We start from the raw sequence: 25,892 nt of genomic DNA, 5'->3' as shown, positions 1-25,892 counted from the left end.
CAAATTGACAGTGCAGAAAATGCAAACAAAAGAAAATGGGCAAAATTGTAATTGTTTTCTAAAGTAAAAGCAGATGTTTGCAAATGTCTTATTTTGATCAAACACTAAGATAATCAGTCTGCTTTTATGGAGGACTACAGGAATCTGAGAATACTGAAATTCAGAGGATATGGACAATTTTAAGATAAAACAAGCTTTTATCTAATTTTATTGTATTTCTAATTGTCCTTCATTTTTTATGCTATCCTATCATCTTTCAGTTTTTCAACGTTTTAAGTTTAACTCCAATGTCTCCTCATGAGAGCCTCCACGCTGAGAGGTGTGTTCGGTCTGCCTGTGGGGATGCCATTCTGCAATTTCCCTGGGCCCGAGGTACTGGGGCACTCTGCACAATATAGTCTGCACAATATGGAGAGTCTATCTCGATCCACCCTGGTCGTAATGGTCTCTGTGGCGCTACCCTCTGTGGCTGCGGGCTTCAGCACCTCTCGGTGTGGATGGCTCCCACAGGTTGTTTTTCCTCACCTGGTCAGTGCCTTACCATGTCTCGATACTATTAATGAATATTTTCTGTGTGCATGTGTACGTGCGTGTGTGTGTGTTCATGTGGGTGTGTTTTGTGTTTATATGGGAGGATCGGAGGTGTGTGTTCTTGTATATTACTTGCTATTTTAATTGTTTTAATGTAATGGTTTTTATCTCTGTAAAGTACTTTATGTTGCATTTTAATGTATGAAAAGTGCTATTTAAATACAGTAAACATGAGTTCATTCATTAAACGAGGTCTCTAAATCTAGATTTGTTATAATATTTTTGTTCACTTAAAAATGTAGTTTCATGACAAATTACGCTTTCTTCTTAGATTTAAAAACTGGGAAATAAAAGCTGAAATATTGATCTGTCTCATGTTCATTTTTTGTGTCAAACCCACATTTTCAATCTACAGCAAAAATAGTTTAAAAAGTTATTAATTATTTTCTATAACTGGCAATGAGTCTTTCACATCTCTGTGGAGATATTTTGGCCTCCAATTCCTTGCAGAATTGTTGAATTCAGCAAAAATGAATGTTGTTCGAGCATGAACATCCTTTTTAAGGTCATGCCATTGCATTTCAATCAGATTAAATCTGGACTTTGACTAGCACAGTCCAAAACCATTTTGTTTTTTAAAGCCATTCAGAAGTTGACTTGTTAGTGTGTTTTGGATGGTTATCCTGCTCCAGAACCCACGCGTGCTTCAGTTTGAGGTCACAAACTGATGGCTAAACATTCTTCTTCAGGATTTTCTCTTAAAGAACATAATTCATGGTTCTATCAATCACAGCAACATTTCCAGTTCCTGAAGGAAAAACGCTACCCAAGACCATCACACTACCACTGCCATGTTTGACCTTTGGCATGATGTTCTTTTTTTTAAATGTTGTGCGACATTTACGGCAGATGTAATGAGACGCACACCTTCCAAAATGCTCAACTTTCATCTCATCAGTCCATATAATTTTCTCCCAAAAGACGAGCCTTTATGTTCTTTTTGGTCCGTAGTGGTTTTCGCCTTGGAATACTGCCATGGATGCCATTTTTGCCCAGTCTCTTTCTTATTGTTGTGTCATGAACACTGATCTTAACTGAGGCAAGGGAGTCCTGCAGTTCTTTAGAAGTTGTCCTGAGTTCCTTTGTGGCCCCCTGGATGAGTCATTGCTGTTCTGTTGGGTTAATCTTTGTAGGCTGGCCACTCCTGGGAAAGTTCACCACTGTTCCATGTTTACCCCTTGTGAGGATAATGGCTGTCAGTATGGTTTGCTGGAATCCTAAAGCTTTAGGCTTTTGTAAGCCTTTCCAGACTGATAGATGTCAAATTACTTTCTTTCTTGACAGTTTCATTTTGTTGCAGCTTTATTAGATCTTTTGTCCGACTTGATTTTGTCGGGGCGGAGTCTGTTTAAGTAACTTCTTGATTGAACAGGTCTGGAGGTAATCAGGCTTGTGTGTGATAAGTGAAAATTAACCAGAAATTGTGACAAGTCACAGTTCATGATTTAACAAGGGGGTAATTACTTTTTCACACAGGGCCAGCTAACTACAATAGTTTGTTTTTTTCCCTAAATGAATTGAATCACCATTTAAAAACAGCATTTTAAGTTCACTTGGGTTATATTTGTCTGATATTTACATTTGTTTGATGATCTTAAACAAAGTAGGGAAACTATGCAAAAATAGAAGAATTTGAGAAGGAGGCCAATATACTTTTTTTATGGCACTGTACTGCCATGTGTTTTCTCAGGGTACTCTTGCTGCACTTTCCAAAGTGTTAGTTTATTTGAAGACTCAAAGGTTCCCATAGGTAATAATGTGAGTGTGAATGGTCTTTTGTCTATATGCCCTGTGATAGACAGCTGACCAGTCCAGGTTATACCCTGCCTCTTGTCCTAAAGCAGCTGTGATCGGCTGCTGCACACTTAGCAACCCTAATGAGGACAAGTGATATTCAAAATTGATGGCTGGATGGATTAGGTTTCAGAAACAGTCCAAAAAGCATGTCTACCAAATAATCCAACTCAACTTTGAAGTCAATTTAATGGCACACTACTACACACTACTTGTATAATTGTGTCTCATTGCAATGGTAATCATTATTGGACTACCTTAAGGGCCTATGTCACTGGCCTGGAGACTAGTTGGCTTGAGTCCCCGCTGGTTTCAGAGACGCCTCCGTGATGTCTCCTGGAGACTAGCCAGGTCACCAGGGAGTCGCAGTGAATTTGAACGTTTGATTTCATCAGAGACGTTTTGGAGACTCCTCTCCATACGCTCACTATAGAGAAAAAGCTTAATGTCAGAAAACTGCAATTAATCATAAAAAATGTATGTGGATTTCTTTGCTAATGCCTATTTCAACCTCTGAAAATATCAGAATGATCGCCCCAATATTTTAGATTTTATGGACATGAAAGCGTTTTCCTCATAAAAGAGGACCGTACTGGCGTCCGCCCTCAGGCAAAACTTAGGGACCCGTCACCCATCTAAGAGTTAACACTCTCAAATGGGCACTGGGCAGCAAACTACAGCTGCGCCTTCACACAGCAAGCACTGTGCTTGCTGCATATTACTAATTTTTCTTCAATTAGTTCAGGGTGTACCCCACCTCTTCGCCCGAAGATAGCTGGGATAAGCGCCAGCCCACCCATGACCCGAGTGAGGATAAGCTGTACAGAAAATGGATAGATGGATATAATGTTTTTACAGTTGTGAGAAGCCAAAATTTAAATCAGGATTAAAATTTGATTAATTGCCCAGCCCATACCTTAAAAGTATAAATGTTTTCGTCTGAATTGCGAGCTGTTTTTAAACTGTGTTTCTGCATTAATAAATTACATGTGGAAACCTACAGTATGTATCACAATCTGTCAATCAGTAAATATTAACTTTCCATCTCTGTTTTTAAAACACACACACAAATGTTATATTTATTTAAATACTATAGATACTGTATATAGGCCTACAGTGGGGCTAAAAAGTATTTAGTCAGCCACCAATTGTGCAAGTTCTCCCACGTAAAAAGATGAGAGGCTTGTAATATTCATCGTAGCTATACCTCACCTATGAGAGACAAACAAATATAATAATAATAATAATCCTGAAAATCACATTGTCTGATTTTTAACGAATTTATTAGCAAATTATGGTGGAAAATAAGTATTTGGTCAATAAAAAAAGTTCTGTAAGTCTTCACAAGGTTTTCACACACTTGTTGCTGGTATTTTGACCCATTCCTCCATGCAGATCTCCTCAAGAGCAGTGATGTTTTGGGGCTGTCGCTGGGAAACAAAGACTTTCAACTCCCTCCAAAGATTTTCTATGGGGTTGAGATCTGGAGACTTGCTAGGCCACTCCAAGACCTTGAAATGCTTCTTACAAAGCCACTCCTTCGTTGCCTGGGTGGTATGTTTGGGATCATTGTCATGCTGAAAGACCCAGCCACGTTTCATCTTCAATGCCCGTGCTGATGGAATGTTTTCACTCCAAATCTGACGATACATGGCCCCATTCATTCTTTCCTTTACCCGGATCAGTCGTCCTGGTCCCTTTGCATAAAAACAGCCCTAAAGCATGATGTTTCCACCCCAATGCTTCACAATAGGTATGGTTTTCTTTGAATGCAACTCAGCATTCTTTCTCCTCCAAACACGACAAGTTGAGTTTTTACCAAAAAGTTCTATTTTGGTTTCATCTGACCATGTCACAATCTCCCAATCCTCTTCTGGATCATCCAAATGCTCTCTAGCAAACTTCAGATGGGCCTGGACATGTATCGGCTTAAGCAGGGGGACACGTCTGGCACTGCAGGATTTGAGTTCCTGGCGGCGTAGTGTGTTACTGATGGTAGCCTTTGTTACTTTGGTCCCAGCTCTCTGCAGGTCACTCACTAGGTCCCCCCGTGTGGTTCTGGGATTTTTGCTCACCATTCTTATGATCAATTCGACCCCACGGGGAGAGATCTTGTGTGAAGCCCCAGAACGATGGCGCGATTATCAGTGGTCTTGTATGTCTTCCATTTTCTAATAGTTGCTCCCACAGTTAATTTCTTCACACCAAGCTGCTTACCTATTGCAGATTCAGTCTTCCCAGCATGGTGCAGGTCTACAATTTTTTTTCTGGTGCCTTGACAGCTTTTTGGTCTTGGCCATATTGGAGTTTGGAGTGTTACTGTTTGAGGTTCTGGACAGGTGTCTTTTATACTGATGCGTTCAAAGAGGTTCCATTAATACAGGTAACGAGCGTAGGACAGAGGAGCCTCTTAAAGAAGTTACAGATCTGTGAGAGCCAGAAATCTTGCTTGTTTGTAGGTGACCAAAAACTTATTTTCCACCATAATTTGCTCATAAATTCTTTAAAAATTAGTGACTTTATGGATTTATTTTTTCTCATTTTGTCTCTCATAGGTGAGGTATACCTATAATGAAAATTACAGGCCTCTCTCATCTTTTTAAGTGGGAGAACTTCGCACAATTGGTGGCTGACTAACATACCTTTTTGCCCCACTGTATATGAGCAACCTCTGGGTGAACTGGTCTGGAGACATCTTCCTGGTGGTAACGCAAGCAATATTTTGGTCTGATGGGTCGCCAGAGTTGCCACGACTGATCAGCCTCGGCAGTCACAGCGATGTCTGCACCAGTGAGATAAGCCCTTTAGCGATCTATAATATCGGTAGCCTGTTCTGTGCCGTCTCAGCATGCTAAAATAATGAATACAAGTTTACTTCAAGAAATAAGGACTTGTGTTAGCACATACATTCAACTTCTTGGCATCTTTAGCTTTTGACCGTGTGTAGCCAGATATGATGTATGATTTATTTGTTTACCACTGTGGGTTACTATAGAATTACAGAAGAAAATATATTTACCACTTTCACTTATCCTTGAAAATGGTAGTGGAGCTCTGGAGGAAACTAAACCACTTGTTCCTTGTCTGTGCATTACTGCTTTGTTTTCACAGTTTCAGATATTTTTCTCTATTTCTTTATGCGCTATAGAAGCTGAAGCCTGAGCCAGAAGAGGATGCAAAGGAAAAAATAACAGAAAGTGTTGTAGTAAAACAAGAAATGGTTTGTGCAGAGTTGCCATCAGTGTCTAGTCCAAGCCTTTCCACTGCAAATACCACAGTGACCAACACCTCAGACCTCAATGACTCAAGAGAAATCAACTTTGAATACTTGAAGCATGTTGTTCTCAAATTTATGTCGTCCAGGGAGACTGAGGTAAGTCACCAGTCCCCGTTTTAAATTGTTTGTAAAATTAAACAATAAAATATGGATTTAGGCAACTATGTTCTTATGTGTTTCGTTTTTAGGCATATCAGCTCATACGAGCTGTTTCTGTGTTGCTGAACTTCACTCGTGAGGAAGAGGACATGTTAAAGCAAACCCTTGAGTATAAAGTCAGTGTTAAGTCAAAATCTACATTTCTTCATATTTTGAGTAGTTACTGATTTCTCATATAATAAGCAATTAATAACTACTACAGCTACATTGTTGTAATTTTTTACATACAGCGGCTGAAATAAAGATTTAACACGTCACCATTTTACTCACTAAGTATATTTTCAACTGTGCTGTTGTCATGCAAATTTCACCAGATGGGAACAACCCAAGTAATCCATACATACAAAGAAAGTAGAACAAATAAGATCAGAAATTAAGTTATGTGTAATAATGTGAAATGACATGGGTAAAAGTGTTGAACACGGTGAATGGTATTTATTCAATACTTGCAATGACAGGTTCAAGATGCCTCCTGTATGCAGAAACTAGTCCCGTGCATTGCTCTGGTGTGATTTTGGCTCATTCCTCCACACAAGCAGTTTTCAAATCTTTAAGGTTCTGTGGGCTTCTTTTATGGACCTTGAGTTTCAGTTCTTTCTATAGATTTTTGATTGGATTCAAGTCAGGTGATTCACCGTTCCATTCCAGCAGTTTTTGTTTTTTTTTTCCTTTGAAACCAATTGAGAGTTTCCTTGGCAGTATGTTTTGGATCATTATTCTGATAAAATGTCCACGTTTGTTTCATTTTAATCATCCTCGTAGATGGCAGCTGATTTTCGTCAAGAATGTCTCCGTACCTTTGCCCATTCATGCCATCTTCAATAATTTGAAGATTACCAGTACCATTTATTGAAAAGCAGCCCCACACCATCATGTTCACACCTCTAAACTTCACTGTTGGTATGGTGTTTTTTTAGGGTGATGTGCAATGTCTTGACTCACACCTTGGCAATGAGACCTTTTTGTAGGCCATCAATTAGGACTGTACCAGCTGATCTTCATTTGCACTGACAAGGGGCTGTATTGCTGTTTGATTATTGATAGATTTTAGGTGTTGTCTTGGCTTTCCGTGCCTTTTTGCACGTCCCTTTCTTTGTGTTCAGTACTTTTTCCCGATGTCATTTCACATTACAACACACAACTTAATTTCTCATCTTATTTGTTCTACATTTTTGTATGTATGGATTCCTCGGGATGTTCCCAACATCTGGTGAAAATTTCATGTCAATAGCACCTTTGGAAATATATTTAGTGAGAAGAATGGTGACGCGTTAAATACTTATTTCTGCCGCTGTATCCTTTACACCAGGGGTGTCAAACTCATTTTTGTCGCGGGCCACACTGTAGTTACAGTTTCCCTCAGAGGGCCGTTATAACTGTGAAACCATAAAAATCTTTAATCACCATCATATTTACACACAAAATGTATGAACTAGTTTTGGAATCAGAAATCAAGGGTAATGGTTTTTTTCAACTATTATTAATGTTTGATAAAAATGCTTACGATATCTCAACGTTATAATTTATGATATATGACAATTTTAAATTTTGGTGAAGATTTTAAAAAGAATCATGGAAGTTGACACATGATTTTGCCTTAGCAGGCCACATAAAATCATGTGGCGAGCCGGATCTGGCCCCCGGGCCTTGAGTTTGACACCTGTGCTTTACATTTTGAAAATGAATTTGCACATTTTAACAAATGTTATTTTTGTGTTACTTTAATTGTTCATTTCTATTTCTGACTTTAATTCCTACATTCCTGTTTGACAAATCACCACATACCGTTTAACAAAACTCCACATGGTATAACGTCTACAAACAGAATAGTATAGTTATATATATATATATATATATATATATATATATATATATATATATATGTGTGTGTGTGTATAAAACCCCATTTCTAATGAATTTGGGATGTGTATAACAAATAAAAAGAGAATACAATAATTTGCAAATCCTTTTCAACCTCAATTAAATTTAATACACTACAAAGGCAAGATTTTTTTTTTTCTTGCAAATATCCTCACAGTTTGAATTTGATGCCTGCAACACATTCCGGAAAAGCCGGGACACGGGCAACAAAAGACTGGGAAAGTTGAAGAATGCTAAAAAAACACTTATGTTGAAAATTCCACAGGTCAAGAACAGGTTAACTCCAAAAACGTCATTCATAATCTATCTAGTCCCTGCCAATGCCGTCTAAAGACGTCACTGGCATTTTTTAAATCATTCCCTGACAATGCCGTCCAAAGACGTCATTCAGAATCGAGATATTCCCTGCCAATGCCGTCTAAAGATGTCAATGGCGTTATATAACGGGGATGGATGGGGGAGGGTCTTGTGCAGTTGTGTGATCGTCAAGCCTCTGGATAACTGCAATGAGGAATAGCACCCTGTAGAGCATATTTGTCAAACTCAGGCCCGGGGTCCAAATTTGGCCCACGATGTAATTATATTTGGCCCGCAAGACCATATCAAATGTGTATTAGCGCTGGCCTGCCAGTATATACCACATGCGCTAGTAATATTACAAATCCCAGAATGCTTTGCTACTGTGTTGGCCCATCAGTCGAGACCGGCGAGCGCCCCTTCCCTTTCTGTTGCAGTCGTTAGCAACTATACTACCAGTCTCCTTGAATTATAATAAATATCTTCCTTCAGATTCAGTATTTAAGCAAAATGTAAGTTTGTTGTCATAAGTTTAACGTTACATTTCTGCAGAAAAGGGAAACATGCACATCGCAGTGGTTATTTCATTAAATGGTGAGTTTGGCCTGCGACGTTGTCCCAATTTTTTATTTGGGCCCACCATGAATTTGAGTTTGACACCCCTGCTGTGGAGGGCAACAATGCCTTGAGGTGAACGTCCCTCCCTCATATTGAAGAAGAGGAAGAAGAAGGAGGGGGCAGGGTGCAGGAGACAATGAGAAGATGCAAGCGCATAATATGGCGGAAAAGAGAGAAGACAAAATGAAAAAAAATCCCCCAAAAAATAAATCTCTCGGTAATACAAATTTATTGCGCCAAGGCAAGAAAAATATTCCTGCGACCAACAGGAATGACGCCTTGGATCATGCAACGAAATAAAGGATGACGCTCCGAGTGTTCCTTTTGTTGCAAAGCTATCGCCCAAAATGCTGGGCCATATAGCGAGATGCTCTCGGCCGCTTGCCAGCTGATCGTCTGCCGACCGGGATTTGAGTGAATGGGATCCGGAATCGTGATGAGTGAACTCCCTCTGGATCGCCTGGAAGCAGCAGAGCTTCATTCGGGGCTTCCTCCGGATGATAATGGAGACGAAGGTAACTCATTTGCAGCTCATGTTAGCTTACATTTAGCGAGCAAACATGCTTCTTAAATCCTTGTTACATAACATAATTTAGTCCAACTAGTTCACATTACAAGGTAACATCTGTTGCCACGACTGATTTGAATTTTCCATCTTGCAGTACTTAAACACCCGCAAGTTGAACATCTTTTAGGATTGCGACGAAGAAAAGTAAAGTTTTTTTTGTTTTTTTTTACCCTTGCAAAACACGTCATCAATAAAAAGTATTCTCGAGTAATGGTATGTATTTTTTAAAACTTGCAGGTCATGCATCCAGCAGACGTTCGACCCCCATTCCAGTGGGCAGTGCAGACAAAAAAGGTAATTGAAAGCTTTTTTTTCCTCCACGTCCCATGACAGCAATTTCAACAATGTATTTTTTTTTAGTAATAGTTATGTTTCTAAACTGCACAGGTTGTACTTCGAGCAGAAGTAGGGACTGGTTTCAAGGACAATGACAACCACACAACATCCCATTCACCGCTACCAAAGAATAAAATCCAGATGTGGATAAAACTTTGCTAGATTTTATGCGCAAGGTAATAAAAACCTGGACTATTGAGCAAACGGTTGAGGAAGAGAATTTGGAGAAAAAAGAGCAAGTGTGGGAGTCCCATTTGTTCATGCATTTTTGTCTAATGTAAATTCTGTACAGTTATACTTGTAAATAAATTTCTCTGTCAAAATTACTTTTTCAGTGTTGTTTTATGTTCAGATGGTTGAGATTTTCACTAAAGAAAAAAAATATTGGTGTCCATGTCATTGTTATGCTTGATCTGTCTGCTTTCACAAAAAGGCTGTTTTCTCAATTTTCTTTCCTGCAGAAAGACTGGGCTGAAAGTAGTGTAGCGTATACGGGTTAAATAAAGGTGTAATTAATTTAGGTGAAAAGAATGAGCTGGAAGCGACGCCTGTGTTACTTCCGGTTTAGCGTAATTTTATATTACAGCATTATAAATCAAGCTATTTTATCTAGTAGAAGGGGGCACCACGTCACTTTTTATGTGGATAAAATTTAGGGGAAGTGAAGAGAAACCTTTTTATCAGTCTCATAATCGAAAGCTTGCTACACTTTATGAAATTTTTATAAGAGTTCTAGACGGCCAAAGGTTTTTTTCCTCGAACCCAAACACACACAACAATACACGTAGTGAATTTTATGAAAAATTTAATGAGATCTAATAGGGTAATCTACAGGGAAACAACATATGACAAAAAAGAAAAAACAAACAGAAGACACATTGTCAAAGGAAACTGACTTGTGATGTGAGGTTGGTAGCGAGCATGTGATGACAATGGGTATAGCTGGAATTCCTGTTCTCATTAATTTGAAACCCAAATATACACTACTCTGTACTTTAGTAGACCACAATGTTGGACTTACGTGTGTTGACCAATTCAGGCAGGCAGGTCGACCTTCCGGGGGTTGGCAAGGGCGCTCACGAGGGATGGTTTGAAGAAAAAGGAGGGAAAGAGGAAAATACGCACTTCACAAGTACAGGTTGGCCGGCGCGCTGGCAGTGCCAATGCTTGCCATGCGGTCAGGGAAAGCTCGCACCGCAATTGCTTCCCAACGGCTCCTCATCCGTAAACTGCCCGACTTCCAGAAGGGTAGCGGTGGGTAGTTGCCAGGTGCCTTCTGCGGTCCACGCTTGGCAGCGCAGAAGGGTAGCGGTGGGTAGTTGCCAGGTGCCTTCTGCGGTCCACGCTTGGCAGCGCAGCAGGGAAGTTCGGCGTCTCCCAGCATCTGCCACCTTGTGGTGAGAGGTTGGGGGCTCTCCGGGCTGGGCCAGGCCGGCAGGTGGAACAACGAGAGAGTGAGAGAGTTCAGCGAGACAGAGCCAGAGACATAGGAGCTTCGACCTTTTTATCTGCTCCAGAGAGTGAGGCCGGCCCCTTTTGTCCAAATGGAAGGCTGACTGCGCCTCTAGAATTGCATTTCATCTTAGTGTAATTTGTGGTTTAAAACCAGTGGAATAAAATATTAATAATTGGATTTAAGATAACAAGACCATTATTCAGAGTTGCATTGTCACACGCCCATCCTCTTTAATACCTGTAACGAATGTTTCAAATGTTATCTAATTGTTGAGAACACTAATATTTGCAATGTGGTATTTGTGTGGTGTGGAGTGAAACATTTCATCTGGTTCAGTTGACAATAGATTCGACATCAGCCATTCAAGTTTGCAGAAATACAGTCACTCGTGGTGTTCATGTAAAGTTCTTAAAATATTAAATCCCAGTCAAGTCCGGTAAAGACTGGGGTTAATGAACCCGCATCTGCAGTGGAGTTCAGTTGCCTCTGGGTGTCGCGAGCAACCCGTCCATTGTCCCAGTTTGACTGGCTAAGTATCACACCGGCGCAGCAGGGAGGAGACGCCTTTGTGGGTGAGGGTCTGTGGGCTGGCTGGTGGTGGAAGCTAATTAATTTAGCGTTCTGGTGCAATCTAGGTATCTTTTGTCTCCGCTTTGATGCTCCGGGTGCTGGTAATTCACTTAGCGTCGGCATGCAAAAGCCAATGTCTGTGTCTTGCTTTTGATGATCCCGGCTTTTGATGATCCGGCCATTTATCAACTGTACCCATATGTCCCGCCAGCTTCTCTGGGTCTGAGCTCATCTGAGAAGGACTGACGCAAAGTGGAAAAGTGTGCTATGATCTGACGAGCCCATATCTCAAATTGTTTTATGGAAGTCATGGCCGTCGTGTCAGGCTGAAGAGGAAAAGGACCATCCAGATTATCAGTGCCAGCAAGTTCATAAACCAGCATCTGATGGTGGGGGGCAGGGGGGGTTGTTTGTGTCCATGGCATGGGTAATTTACACATCTGTGAACGCACCATTAATACTGAAAGGTACATATAGGTTTTGGAGCAACATATGCTGCCATTCAAGCAATGTCTTTTTCAGGGACATCCATGCTTATTTCAGCAAGACAAAGATCCTAGCCTGTTGAGCAACTGAAGTTGTACATAAAAAAAAAAGTGGGAAATAATTCCCCCAACAAAGATTCAACAATTGGTGTCCGCAGTTTCCAAACACTTAATGTAACACAGTGGAAAATATGCCCCTGTTCCAGCTTTTTTGGAATGTGTTGCAGTCATCAAATTCAAAATGAGTGAATATTTGCAACAAAAAAGGTTTATCAGTTTTAACATTAAATATATTGTCCATCCATCCATTTTCTACACCAGTTATCCTCGTTAGGGTTGCGGGTATGCTAGAACCTATCCCAGCTGACAGCGGGCGAGAGGCGGGGTACACACTAAACTGGTTGCCTGTCAATGGCAGCGCACACATAAACAACCATTCGCACTCACATTCACACCTGCGGACAAGAGTCTTCAATTAACCTACCTCGCATGTTTTTTGAATGCGGGAGGATGCCGGTATACCCGTAGCACACCCACGCAGGCACGGGGAGAACATGCAAACTCCACACGGGCGTGGCCTGATTGGAACCCGGGTCCTCAGAACTGTGAGGCAGATGTGCTAGCCAGTCGGGTACCATGCCACCTAAATATCTAGCTTATCAGTGGAATTTATGTTGAATATTATTTGCAAATCAAATGTTTTTATTTACGTTTTACACAACACCCCAACTGCATTGGAATTGGGGTTGCTATACAGATACATCCATCCATCCATCCATTTTCTGTGCCGCTTATCCTCACTCGGGTCGCAGGCGTGCTGGAGCCTATCCCAGCTATCTTCGCCGAGACATGGTGTACACCCTGAACTGGTCGCCAGCCAATCCCAGGGCATTCATAATCAAACAACCATTCACACTCACATTCACACCTACGGGCAATTTAGAGTCTTCAATCAACCTACCACGCATGTTTTGGGGATGTGGGAGGAAACCGGAGTACGCGAAGAAAACCCACGCAGGCACGGGTAGAACATGCAAACTGCACACAGGTGGGGCCGGGGATTTGAACCCTGGACCTCAGAACCGTGCCGCCATATACAGGTACATCTCAATAAATTAGAATAAAAACTAAATTTAGTTAGTTGAAAAAGTGAAACTCATATAGAGATGCACTACTAACTCTCAGAGTGAAATATTTCATGATTTTATTCATTTGTATAATTTTAATTATAGCTTAAAGCAAATTTCACCAAAATTCACCATCTCTAGAAACTAGAATATGTAACAAATCCGAAACAATAAAAATTATTTTAATGTCAAAGTTAGGCAGTAATTTGCTCTCTAAAAAGAATTTTACCAAGTGTTTAATGAATCTATATATTTTGAGTACTGAATTTTTTTTAATTTGTTTTATTTTATTTTAATTTTGATTTATTGAGATGAACAGTGGGTACAGAAAGTATTCAGACCCACTTAAATTTTTCAATTTTTGTTATATTGCCTGCGATTGGCTGGCGACCAGTTCAGACCTCTCGCCCGAAGATAGCTGGGATAGGCTCCAGCATGCCCGCGACCCTAGTGAAGATAAGCGGTACAGAAAATGGATGGATTGTTATATTTCAGCCATTTGCTAAATTAATTTCCCCCTCCCCACGCCCCGCATTAATGTACAATGTACATGTTTACAGAAAAAAATTGAATTGTTGAAATTTACCCAGATTAAAAAAGAAAAACTGAAATATCACACAGCCATAGGTATTCAGACCCTTTGCTGTGACACTCATATATCTAACTCAGTTGCTGTCCATTTCTTCTGATCATCTTAGAGATGGTTCTACACCTTAATTGGAGTCCAGCTGTGTTTGATTATGATGAGTGGACTTGATTATGAAAGCCACACACCTGTCTATATAAGACCTTACAGCTCACAGTGCATATCAGAGCAAATGAGAATCATGAGGTCAAAGGAACTGCCTGAAGAGCTCAGAGACAGAATTGTGGAAAGGCACAGATCTGGCCAAGGTTACAAAAAAACATTTTGCTGCACTTAGGTTCCTAAGAGCACAGTGGCCTCCATGATTCTTAAATGGAAGTTTGGGACGACCAGAACCCTTCCTAGAGCTAAACTGGCCAAACTAAGCAATCGGGGAGAAGAGCCTTGGTGAGAGAGGTACAGAAGAACCCAAAGATCACTGTGGCTGAGCTCCAGAGATGCAGTCTCTGGAAATGGGAGAAAGTTCGAGAAAGTCAAAAATCACTCCAGCGCTGCGCCAGTCGGGGCTTTATGGCAGAGTGGCCCGACGGAAGCCTCTCCTCAGTGCAAGACACAAGAAAGCCCGCATGGAGTTTGCTAAAAAAAAAACACCTAAAGGACTCCAAGATGGTGAGAAATAAGATTCTCTGGTATGATGAGACCAAGATAGAACTTTTTGGCATTAATTCTAAGCGGTATGTGTGGAGAAAACCTGGCACTGCTGTCCAATACAGTCCTAACAGTGAAGCATGTTGGTGGCAGCATCATGCTGTGGGGGTGTTTTGCTGCAGGGACAGGACGACTGGTTGCAATCGAAGGAAAGATGAATGCAGCCAAGTTCAGGGATATCCTGGACGAAAACTTTGTCCAGAGTGCTCAGGACCTCAGACTGGGCCGAAGGTTCACTTTCCAACAAGACAGTAACCCTAAGCACACAGCTAAAATAACAAAGAAGTGGCTTCAGATCAACTCCGTGACTGTTCTTGAATGGCCCAGCCAGAGCCCTGACTTTAACCCAATTGAGCATCTCTGGAGAGACCTGAAAAAGGCTGTCCACCAAGTTCACCATCCAACCTGACAGAACTGGAGAGGATCTGCAAGGAGGAATGGCAGAGGATCCCCAAATCCAGGTGTGAAAATGTTCCCCAAAAAAAGAATTCCCAAAAAGTCTCATGGTATTATTAGCTCAAAAGGGTGCATCTACTAAATACTGAGCAAGGGGTCTGAATACTTAAGGATGTGTGGTATTTGTTTTTCTTTTTTAATAAATCTGCAAAATGTCAACAATTAAGTTTTTTCAGTCAATATGGGGTTCTGTGTGTACATTAATGATGGAAAAAAAATAACTTAAATGATTTTAGCAAAGGGTGAGAAGCTCGGTCATCCGGGAGGATCTCAGAGTAGAGTCGCTGCTCCTCCACATCGAGAGGAGCCAGATGAGGTGGCTGGGGCATCTGATTCGGATGCCTCCCGGACGCCTCGGGAGGAGACCCCGGGGACGACCCAGGACACGCTGGAGAGACTACGTCCTTCGGCTGGCCTGGGAATGCCTCGGGATCCCCCCGGAAGAGCTGGATGAAGTGGCTGGGGAGAGGGAAGTCTGGGCGTCCCTGCTAAAGCTACTGCCCCCGCGACCCGACCCGAATAACCGGTAGAAAATGGATGGATGGATGGATTTTAGCAAATGGCTGCACTATACCGAGTGAAAATTTTAAGGGGGTCTGAAAACTTTGCGTACCCACTGTACCTCTCTCTCGCTCTGAATTTTGAGATGTTGCAGTTGTTTTTGTCATGTACTAAAACAATACTGAATAAGTGCAATACAAAATGAAATGCTCAATACAGTTCCCTTTGTTCTGTATTCATTTGGTTTTCTTTCATTTAAATCTCAATGAATTACTTGCACATTGTTTTCCAGATGTCCTGGTTTGGATCCAAACCCTCGCCAAAGGGAATTATCCGGCCTTCAGTCTCAGGCTCTTCTACCCACTGGAGCTGATGGACTACAAATAAGGCATTGATCAAGAGACAGAAATAGGATGACCACCATCAGAAGGAAATCATTCCCGCTTGTGTGGCTCCAAACATTTAGTTGGAAGCATGCTCCAAAACTTTAAGCAGCATCCTGCTATCACACACTATCTCTGGCTCTGTGGGACAAGAACTGTTGTTGTTGTTCTTTTTAATATATAATTTTTTTTCAGGAGAAGGGCTGCATGGATGTTTTTGTAATCAGCTGTTGATTTTAAAAATGATACCAAAAGGTCGAAGCCAGTGGCTTCATTAAAGAAACATTTACACTGGAAGACGTGTTGTCCTATTTATTTTCACTTTCACAACAGTCCGACTGTCCTTATTTTGCGTTAAGGGGACTGCCTCAGTTTTTTTCAGCAGTTGACGAAGTCTCATCTTCCTTAATGATCTTTTTAGCCCTTCGCCACAAAACAGGCCAAAACAATGTCTTGTAAATTTGACAGACTGCAGAAAAGCGTGTTAACAAGCTAGACAGTGAATGAATGGCTAAAAATATGGCAAAGTATGTGAAATCAGGCTTCAAAATGGTCAAGAATTGAGACATTCTTTGAACTTCCAGACGCTGTGGGCGTGTCGCTGGGTGCTCTGGAAAATCCCGCCTCCAGCTGTCAATCAAATACTCTTCACAGTTCCTGTCTATCTGCAAGGCAATGCATATTGCTTTCGCTTTCATGCGCTGCACCTAGTCATTCTGCCTCTTTGTTACTGTTGAAATTCAGTGGTCCATTAATCAACAGAGGGACTTGTCAGTGGGGGATTCCGTGGTGCACCCGTATTGAGTTGCAGCCTTTGGTGGCCGCAGCCGGATGATCCCCCCCTCCCTCCTCTTCCTTGTCCGTGACGTGGGTGGCTTGAAAGCAAATTGCCGTTGCGCGGGACCTTCGCCGTGTACTCTAACCGCTGTCGGGCTGGTGTGGGGGTGCTGCTGCCTCGCAGCACAACGCTCGTGGGGCCCAAATAACACCAAACAGATTGCACTTCAGTGAAGATGTATTTTTTCGAGATGTGGGAATACTTTGATGGCTAACTCAGCATACAGTGCAAGAAATATCATTTAAAAATGGAAAAGCATGAGGAAAAGAAGAAGTTTTTAACCTGGACTAATAAACATTCACACTTGGCGCTGACATCACTTCTGTTGGCAACTTATTCAATTTGTGTGCAGCATAATAGCTAAATGCTGCTTCACCATGTTTGCTTTGGACTCTGTGCTCCACTATTTGACCCGAGTCTGTAGATCTCAGGTCCCTACTGGGTTTATATTCCATTAGGCTTTCTTTCATGTATTCAGGACCTAAACCATTTTGTGATTTATAGACCAGTAGCAGAACTTTAAAATCTATTCTAAAGCCAGTGTAAAGACTTTAAAATTGGAGTAATATGCGCTGACCTCTTTGTTCTGGTCAGAACCTTAGCTGCAGCATTCTGAATGAGCTCCAGCTGTTTAATGCTCTTTTGGGGGAGTCCAGTCAGAAGACCATTACAATAGTCAAGTCTACTTGAGATAAAAACATGGATGAGCTTTTCCTGGTTTGCTTCGCACATGCAAGCCTTCACTCTGGATATGTTCTTCAGTTGGTAGAAGGCAGTTTTATTCATTGATTTGGTATGACTTGAAAGTCAGCTCGGGATCTATCAGTACACCAAGGTTTCGGACTTGGTCTTTGGTTTTTAAAGAGCGTGACTCCAGGTACTTACTAACAGCAATCCTCCTTTCTTTATTGTCAAAAACAATCTCAGTTTTTTGTGGTTTAATTGAAGACAATTTTGGCTCATCCAGTTATCTGTTTTAGTCATCTGTCGTCATTTGGAGACACTGCTAGATATTAACTGTGTCATCTGCATAGCTATGATAGTCAAAATTAAAGTTGTAAACAATTTGACCCAAGGGTAGCATATATGAACAGGAGGGGTCCAAGAACTGACCTTTGAGGGACCCCATAGGTCATTGCCATTCGATGAGATTGAAGAAAATAAAATAAAATATAAATTTACAAAATACCTTTTTTTTTTCTCCAGGTAGGACCTCAACCATTTAAGGACTGTTCCATTTAGTCCTACCCATGTTTCCAACCTCCTCAGCAGTATATTATGATCTACTGTATCAAAACCCCCACTGAGATCCAACAAGACCAAAATTGAGACCTTTCCCAAGTCAGTATTCAACCTTATATCATTTAGCACTTTGATAAGAGCAGATTCTGTACTGTGATGAGTTCAGAAACCTGATTGAAATTTGTCGAAAAGTCCAATTAAGGTCAAGTAATTGCTTAGTTGATTAAAAACAACTTTCTCAACAACCATGGCTATGAAAAGGAGATTTGAGATGGGTCTATAGCTTACTAACAAGGAAGCATCGAGGGTTCTACTTTTTAAAAGAGGCTAAATGGCTGCTACTTTAAGAGCTTTAGGAAACTCGCCTGACTGAAGTGACCAATTGATTATTTGCTGTAAATCAGCTTGCACAGACTTCGCAACAGTTTTGAAAAGGTCAGACGGTATTAAGTCAAGACAGCTCGTTGATGGTTTCAGCTGCTGAACCGTTTTCTCTGCAGTTTTTTTGTCGACTGTATCAAATTCTGACATGGTAATAGAGTTTTTCCTGAGTGGCTTCAGATGTAGTATCATTTTATCATTTTGCTGATTTGTGCTGATATTTAACCTGATGGCAAACAAATTCATTGCATTTATCTGCTGTTCCAAGTTATGGGGTGAAAATGAGATTTAAACTATATCTCACAATTCAATTCACAACTCAGTCTTTGTGCATGTTTTCAGGACTTATCTTCAAACATAAATGTATTTTGAAGCAAAACAGAGATTTTCGTTTCGGGGGTCTATAATTTCTAACAATTTTGCATGGTTTTCTTGATAAAAAAACAAAATCACTGGGAAGGCAATGAAACCTAAGCATGTCAGATAGGACATAAAGTACAGTATTATGGAATCAGCTGCATTTTTTTCGTGTTCATTTTAATGTCTTACCAGGCATTAAAATGAGCAAAAGATTGAACAAGGGTGGTCTAAAAATATTTTCATGACTTTAGCCGTGTTATTAGATTTAAATAGTAATTTACAACTGGTTACTGTTAATCTGGGGATTTATTCGTTAATTCGTATTTGTGTAGCGCATACATTCAACATTGTTTAAAACTGTCACGCAGTGGCGCTGTTGTGTGCATGACGTGGTCGCAGACCGCAGTAACACAACGAAGAAGACATTCAACGGAAGCTACTTTTTGTTAACACGCGGTACGTCCGGTCTTTCCAGCAGGGTAGCGAGAGGGAATATGGTGGGTCTCTTTCGGCTCTTATGTAATTAGTACTTTTTCGTGTTCATCGTACTTTATCTTAGTAATAGTTGTCAAATATAATCGCATAAGCAATTTAGGTCCCTTTATTGCTGGGTTTGGCGAAGTAGGCTTCACTCGACCACGTGTAAAATGCACGTTTAAACGGCACTGTGTAGCGCCGCTTTGCTAACTTGCTATGTTCTAATGGCGACATTGTTAGCTTTAAAGCTAATTTCAAGGTATGATGGGCGTGGCTCGTGAGTAGCCAGTACTTTATATTATGTACATTGAATATAGGCCTCGATTGATAATTGTGTAATACGTGATCTTGTCACCGAAGAACGCGTGTGTAGCGAGGTCGGTAAGCGTCACATGACTCTCGTCTATGATGATATTTGTTGAGCTGATGTATTGGTGATGCATTCACAACTGCTTACCAAAAGACTGAGACTTGAGTTGTCATTTGTGTGCACTGAGCTACCCACCAACTCCCGCAATCCTTAGTTTCGGAGAGCTAGTGTGATGGGTAGGGTTCAACCTCCAACATAAACGGTTATATTTGACATCCTGTTAAATCTTATTTCATTCAGGCTAAGATCAAGGCAAGAGATTTGCGGGGGAAGAAGAAGGAGGAGCTGCTCAAGCAGCTGGATGACCTGAAAAATGAACTGTCACAGCTCCGTGTGGCCAAAGTAACAGGCGGAGCTGCGTCTAAGCTGTCGAAGATGTAAGTAGTGTGTGAATGAATTAATCAGTTGTGTTCATGTTATCGGTTCAGTATTTACCCATTTTGGTTAAAGATAAGGCATCATCCTGGACAACATTGACTTAATCACATTTGTCATGGAGTGTGTAGAATTGACAAACTCAAATTTTGGTTTTATATAGTCCTCGATTTATGAACGAGTTCCGTTCCTACGCTGGCGATGTAACAAGATTTTCCCCGTAAGTTTAGCGTTAGCGGAATTTACGGTGAAATACTTCTGTTTCGGATATTGTCCCACGTGATTGTGACAGCAAGCTCAGTGTGTGTGGGCGTGTGCGTCGATGTGCGAGTGAGAGACTGTGCAGGTGTCGTCCGGCGGGACTGTGAAGGAGTCTCGCGCAGGTGCGAGTGTGTACAGTGGCAAGTGTAGTGACGGCGACCGGGGAAGAGTAGCGAATAGCTAGCTAGTCAGGTGACCGTAGCAGGAAAGGTTAACACTTCATATAAAGAAACTAAAATACATTAAAATAAAAAAATAAGATGCTGTACTTTCCATTACTGCTGAGAGTGTGGAAGAAGTCAAAGATACTCCGCCACACAGACACGCACTGTGCACTAGCTAAGCAGAAACACTGTGGTGCTGGGACAAAATAGCGGACGAGCACGGACATCGTAAAGTTGAAACGTCGTAGGTCGAGGACTTCCTGTACTACAGCCAGTTTTGGAAAGATGCTTTGGAAATGTAGTTGGTTACAATTACATGTTAACCTGTTGAAAATGCAATGTCACAATTTAAATTTTCTGGTTGCAGATTTATTTTGTTTTTGCTGCAACTTTGTGGTCTATGAATGCGTTTACATTTTCTTTTGCAGCCGTGTTGTTCGCAAATCTATTGCCAGAGTCCTGACGGTCATCAACCAGACTCAAAAGGAGAATTTGAGGAAATTCTACAAGGTGAGGACGAGAAGCGTTTGGACAAACATTTCAGCATGGGAATATATGTCGAGCTGATGCATTCACAACTGCATACCAAATTACTGAATCTTCATATCAATTTTCTTCCTGTTGCTTAAATCTCAGGTGTCAAACTCAAGGCACGGGGAGCCAGATCCGGCCTGCCATATAATTTCATGAGGCCCACATGAGCAAATCATGTCTACTTTTTTCTTCTGGACCAAAATTTTAAATTGTCATCACTTTTAATACCGTTAACAAATTGAAAGGGTTTTGAAATAAGAGAGGAGTGACAAAGGCTGATGAATGCGTTTGGACCGTTTTCAATGGTACATAAATTAAGATTATGTACAAAAAAATGGGACAAATTTTCGACCTGAAAAAAAAAAAAGTCAAATCATGAAAACTGAGGTTGGACTGTATATGTAGGCGATTATAGTTATATGGTTCCACATTATAACGGCTCTCTATGGGAAACAATACAGTGCCTTGAAAAAGTATTAACCCCCTTCTCAAAATCGTTTGTTTTAGATTATATATGTATATACATTTTTTTTTTTTTTTTGCAGTTTCCCCACTTTAGACAGATAGCTGGGGTAGCCTCCAGCACGCACGCGACCCTTGTGAGGATAAAGCGGTACAGGAAATGAATGGATAGAACTCGAGTGAATCTTCAGTGCTTTTTTAAAATGATTTCAATTATTAAGGGGAAAAAATATTCAAAATTACCAGGTCCGGTGTGATAAGGTAATTACCCCCTAAACCTAATAATTGGTTGGGCCATCCTCGGTAGCAACAACAGAAATCAAGCATTTTCTCTTCCTTCTCTGCCCAAATCAAGCATTTTCTCTTCCTTCTCTGCCCACTCTTCCTTGCAGAATTGTTTGAATTTTAGCAAAAATGGAGGGTTTTCAAGCATGAATGGCCTCTTTAAGGTCATGCCACTGCATTTCAATCTAATTCAAGTCTGGACTTTGACTGGGCCACTCCTAAACCTTCAGATTGTGTTTTTAAGCCATTCAGAAGTTGACTTGCTGGTGTGTTTTGGATTGTTATCCTTCTGCAGAACCCAAGTGCGCTTCAGCTTGAGGTCACAAATTGATGGCTGAACATTCTCCTCCAGGATTTTCTGTAAAACAGCAGAATTCATGGTTTCATCAATCACAGCAAGTTGTCCAGGTCCTGAAGGAGAAAGCGGCCCAAGACCATCACACTACCACCACCATGTTTGACTGTTGGTATGATGTAGTTTTTCTGAAATGCTGTGCTACATTTACGCCACCTCCCTTTGTGCGTTCCTTTGTGGCCTCCTGGATGAGTCATTGCTGTTCTCCTGGGGTAGTCTTTGTAGGCCGTCCACTCCTGGGAAGGTTCACCACTGTTCCATGTTTTCTCCAAATGAGGATAATGACTATGTCTGTGTTGAGCTGAAATCCTCAAGCTTTAGAAATGCCTTTTGTAACCTTTCCAGACTGATAGATGTCAGTTATTTCTTCTTCTTTTAGATTGTTCTGGAAATTCTTTGGATCGTGTCATTTTGTTGCAGGATTTTTAGATATTTAGTCTGACTTGATTTTGTCGGGACGGATTCTGTGATTTCTTGCTTGAGCAGGTCTGGAGGTAATCAAGGTTGGGTGTGATCATGATTTAACAAGGGGAGTAATTACTTTTGCTAGTGATGGGCAAATGATACAGAGACTTTGGAGCTTGTCACTTCTGAAGCGGAGTGATTGGAAAAACTGTCGAGCTTGTACCAAAACACCAGTGTTACGTGACCGATGACATTCCAAGCTTCAAAGTCATCGCTGTTTGGCTTTGCGCTTCATTACTTCATAATGTTTCGAAGATTTTCGATGGCTCGGTCTTTCAGTGTGTGTCATTGGTTCATGGGGTTTCATGTATTCTTTGGGTTAATCTGGAATGTGTTTTAGAGTATGGGGGAGAGCATTTGCATATTTTATTGTAATTACGTTATAATCATTTGATATGAATTAACAAAACACTTGAATGACGATACAGAGTTTTCTGAACTTTTATTGTTGTCATGGGAAACCGTGACAGTGCTTCAGTCGTGCTCTTAAGATGTTATGGCTTCAGTTGTCCACCAGATGTCACTGTCATTGAAGACTTGAAGCTTTGAATCTTTTTCGGCACAATTGTTGAGGGACGTCTGTGCTTCATGAGGCTTCACTTGCCCACCACTAACCTTTGCACACAGGGCCAGGTAACTGAATAGTTTTTTGTTTTTTTTTACCTTAACAAATGAAATCGCCATTTAAAAACAGCATTTTAACTTGACTTGGGTTATATTTGTCTGGTTTGTTTGATGATCTTTAACAAAGTGGGGAAACTGCAAAGGGGGGGCAGCGCTATCGCCAGATAAGTCACAGGAGATGACACTTATGCCATTTCTGCTACTAAGACGAAACGGTGCTTTTACTGTTACAATGATCTAAATGCTGCTCGCTACTTTTATCAATTATTGCTTATTTATCAACTATTTCGTGCGCGAGACTATGACTTCTGCATTAAGCGCTGTTTCGAATTTAAGCGCTAGTGACAAGTCTAGTTCACCAATCAAGCGACACAAAGTTACATGACCTCACAGTCTTTTTTTGGGCTTCCCGGGCATAGGTGTTAACACTAGATAAGCCAGCATGGCTGATTGTCGTGTCTACGTGCGCGCCATTTTTGGAAGGTCGTCGTTACCGTGAAGGCAACGGCGCGCTTCTCTTGTTTACATTTAGATGAACAAAAACAGCTTTCATGTATTGTAGTATTTGTCTGGGACTGTCTGCAGAAAATAGCAAATGTTTTTTTCTTTTTGGTGGTATTTACTCTGTACTTGAGTAATTATTTCACTGTACTTTTTACTCTTAGGTAATTTTTGGGAGGACTACTTTTACTTGAGTCACGTTATTGTCAAGTAACGGTACTCTTACTTGAGGACAATGGCTCTACCCACCTCTGGAGCGACCATCCTCTATTGCTACTATTACAGCCTTTGTAGTTAATAGTGAAACAAGCAATGATTTTAGTCAGTGCGTAAAGAGGAGGATGCTATTCATGTGGCTCAAGTAGAGATGAGCCAGGCTCAAGTTGGAGGCCAGAACAAAAAAGCAAAGAAATGAGGCAATTCTAATCTTAAATTTGTACATCATGTACTTGAGCTGTGTAAATAAATGTTTTTCTGCGTGAAGAAATTTTTTTGATTTTTGCCTTATTGTACTCTTCAGTGTCTTCCAGATTGCTTCATTTATGTTAAAATTTAAAAAAAATCTCTGCGGGGGCCCGGGGATCCCCCCAGAACCCCACAAGGTTTTGTTTTTCTTGTCACCTTTTTCATGCCTTTGGTGTTTGCATGTCTCTAATTGGTTTTAGGGCAAGAAGTATAAGCCCCTGGATCTGAGGCCCAAGAAGACCAGAGCTCTTCGTCGCCGCCTAAACAAACATGAAGAGAGTCTGCGCACAAAGAAACGGCAGAGAAAAGATCTGCTTTACTCTGTCCGCAAGTTTGCTCTCAAAGCTTGAAATGTTTTCTATCTACTAAATAAAACATGTTAAAGATGGGCTTTTTGTTCTCCTCTCATTATTTACCTGCTTAGCCACCATGCTTCTGTACACTACCTATACTCATGGGGAAGTGTTTAAAGTTCCTCCCTCTCACTGGTCAATGTCAGAATACATAATTTTTTTTCTGCAACAAGCAGTTTTGTAGCATATAATGCACATGCACCAACTCTATATACTGGCAAAGCAACCCCTGGCAAAAATTGTGGAATCACTGCTCCTGGAGGATGAAAATGTTTAATTTTGGAGAAAAAATGGCAAATCACAGATGTTTGACTTAATTTGAACTTTTATTGCCTTTTTATTTTTTATTAAGAATACCACAAAAGGGTGGCTTTATGAAATTAAAACTAAAAAAGGGCAAGAATAAATTGTCAATCTTTTTAGTGCAAGTCGTGAAAAAATAATCGCTCATTTCTGAGGAAAAGTTGGAATCATGACGAACACCAAAAAAGTACTTTTGTTGCACCACCTCTGGCATTTATTGGAGCTTGCGGTCTCTGAGGCATGGATTTAACCTGTGACAAACAGTATTCTTCATCAATCTGGCCCCAACTTCCTCTGATTGCTGTTAGCAGCTCAGCTTTGCAGGTTGGAGCCTTTGTCATTGTCCATCTTCTTTCATTTCCACCACAGATTTTCAATTGGATTGAGATCCAGACTATTTGGAGGCCATGATGTCGACATTGTGTCTGTTTCTTTTTCTGATCAGTGGCAAGATACGTGATCTTGAAAAATTTCATCGCCAAACATCCTTTCAATCGATAGAATAAGTTTAAAATCTCTCTGTAACCTTATGCATTTATTGAAGATAATAATGACTGGCATCTTCCCTGTGCCTTTACCTGACATGTAGCCCAATATCAATGACTGTGGATATTTGCATGTTTTCTTTTTGCAATCATCTTCATAAATCTCATTGAAATGGCATCAAACTAAAGTTCCGCATGATCACCTTGCCCAATGCAAATTCTTGATTCATCACTGAATATCACTTTCATCCACAATCCATGATTGATTGATTGATTTTTTGCCATCTGTAGCCTTGTTTCTGTCTGTTTGGGTGTTAAGGATAACTTTCGTTTGTCTTTTCTGCATGTAAATCCCATTTTTTTTTTATTTTTTTTTTTACAGTTTGGCCCATTTGTACCTCATTTGTTGTGCATTTTCTATTTTCAAGAATTACTTTGTTTTCTATTTTGACACTTTTTCCATACTTGTATGGAAAAAGTAAACCAAAGAATATAAGTTATGAGTCAGGACAAAATGACTCGAGTCAGTGTGGAGATTCTTTTTTTTTTTTTTAAGTGAGGAAGGCTTCACTCGCCCAATGTTTTTTTGGGCGACACTTCTCTCTTTGGCACACCAAAGAGAGAAGTGTGGAATGAGACAATTTTTGTTTTTCAGTGTGCTATAGATTCAGGCATGTGCACAGATTAGACCACTAGTGGTCAAGTACTTGCCCTGGATGGGAAAAGTGCCCTTTATACTGGAGGCCATTTTTTTTTCATCAATTATTTAAAAAAATAAGAATTACCCTTTTGTCATCAA

At 40.6% G+C, this 25,892-nt stretch overlaps 2 protein-coding genes and 1 long non-coding RNA gene across 8 annotated transcripts in view; all 3 read left to right on the top strand.

Moving 5' to 3' along the window:
- The window catches only part of golga1 (golgin A1), a 66,968-nt gene extending 50,878 nt beyond the window's left edge, over positions 1-16,090 (top strand). For 5 of the 6 annotated variants that reach the window (XM_061673112.1, XM_061673111.1, XM_061673109.1 and 2 more), the window contains 3 exons: positions 5,534-5,758; positions 5,851-5,937; positions 15,703-16,090. In XM_061673112.1, the coding sequence (XP_061529096.1) occupies positions 5,534-5,758; positions 5,851-5,937; positions 15,703-15,783 (393 nt within the window). In that variant the 3' untranslated portion in view covers positions 15,784-16,090. Of the gene's footprint in view, positions 1-260; positions 882-5,533; positions 5,759-5,850; positions 5,938-15,702 lie in introns of those variants that run through there. The other variant, XM_061673113.1, reaches the window with a different exon arrangement.
- On the top strand, positions 5,944-11,268 carry LOC133400442 (uncharacterized). The gene is made up of 4 exons (XR_009768349.1): positions 5,944-9,132; positions 9,280-9,329; positions 9,423-9,479; positions 9,573-11,268. It is a non-coding gene; the product is annotated as an uncharacterized LOC133400442 (long non-coding RNA).
- A 2,950-nt stretch (positions 16,091-19,040) lies between the features above and the next one.
- rpl35 (ribosomal protein L35) lies at positions 19,041-24,341 on the top strand. The gene is made up of 4 exons (XM_061673107.1): positions 19,041-19,111; positions 19,702-19,838; positions 20,690-20,771; positions 24,153-24,341. The coding sequence occupies exons 1-4, from the start codon at positions 19,109-19,111 to the stop codon at positions 24,300-24,302; spliced, it is 372 nt and encodes a 123-aa protein (XP_061529091.1). The 5' UTR covers positions 19,041-19,108; the 3' UTR covers positions 24,303-24,341.
- Positions 24,342-25,892: the final 1,551 nt, after the last annotated feature.

Source organism: Phycodurus eques, chromosome 3, assembly GCF_024500275.1.
Source record: "Phycodurus eques isolate BA_2022a chromosome 3, UOR_Pequ_1.1, whole genome shotgun sequence".
Classification (NCBI taxonomy): domain Eukaryota; kingdom Metazoa; phylum Chordata; class Actinopteri; order Syngnathiformes; family Syngnathidae; genus Phycodurus; species Phycodurus eques.
The sequence above is the reverse complement of the archived record's forward strand: the minus strand, read 5'-3'. Positions and strand labels throughout refer to the sequence as shown.

Coding starts and splice junctions, on each gene's coding strand:
- rpl35 (XM_061673107.1), top strand. Junction 19,839..20,689: donor GCGTCTAAGCTGTCGAAGAT/GTAAGTAGTGTG, acceptor TTTCTTTTGCAG/CCGTGTTGTTCGCAAATCTA. Junction 20,772..24,152: donor ATTTGAGGAAATTCTACAAG/GTGAGGACGAGA, acceptor AATTGGTTTTAG/GGCAAGAAGTATAAGCCCCT.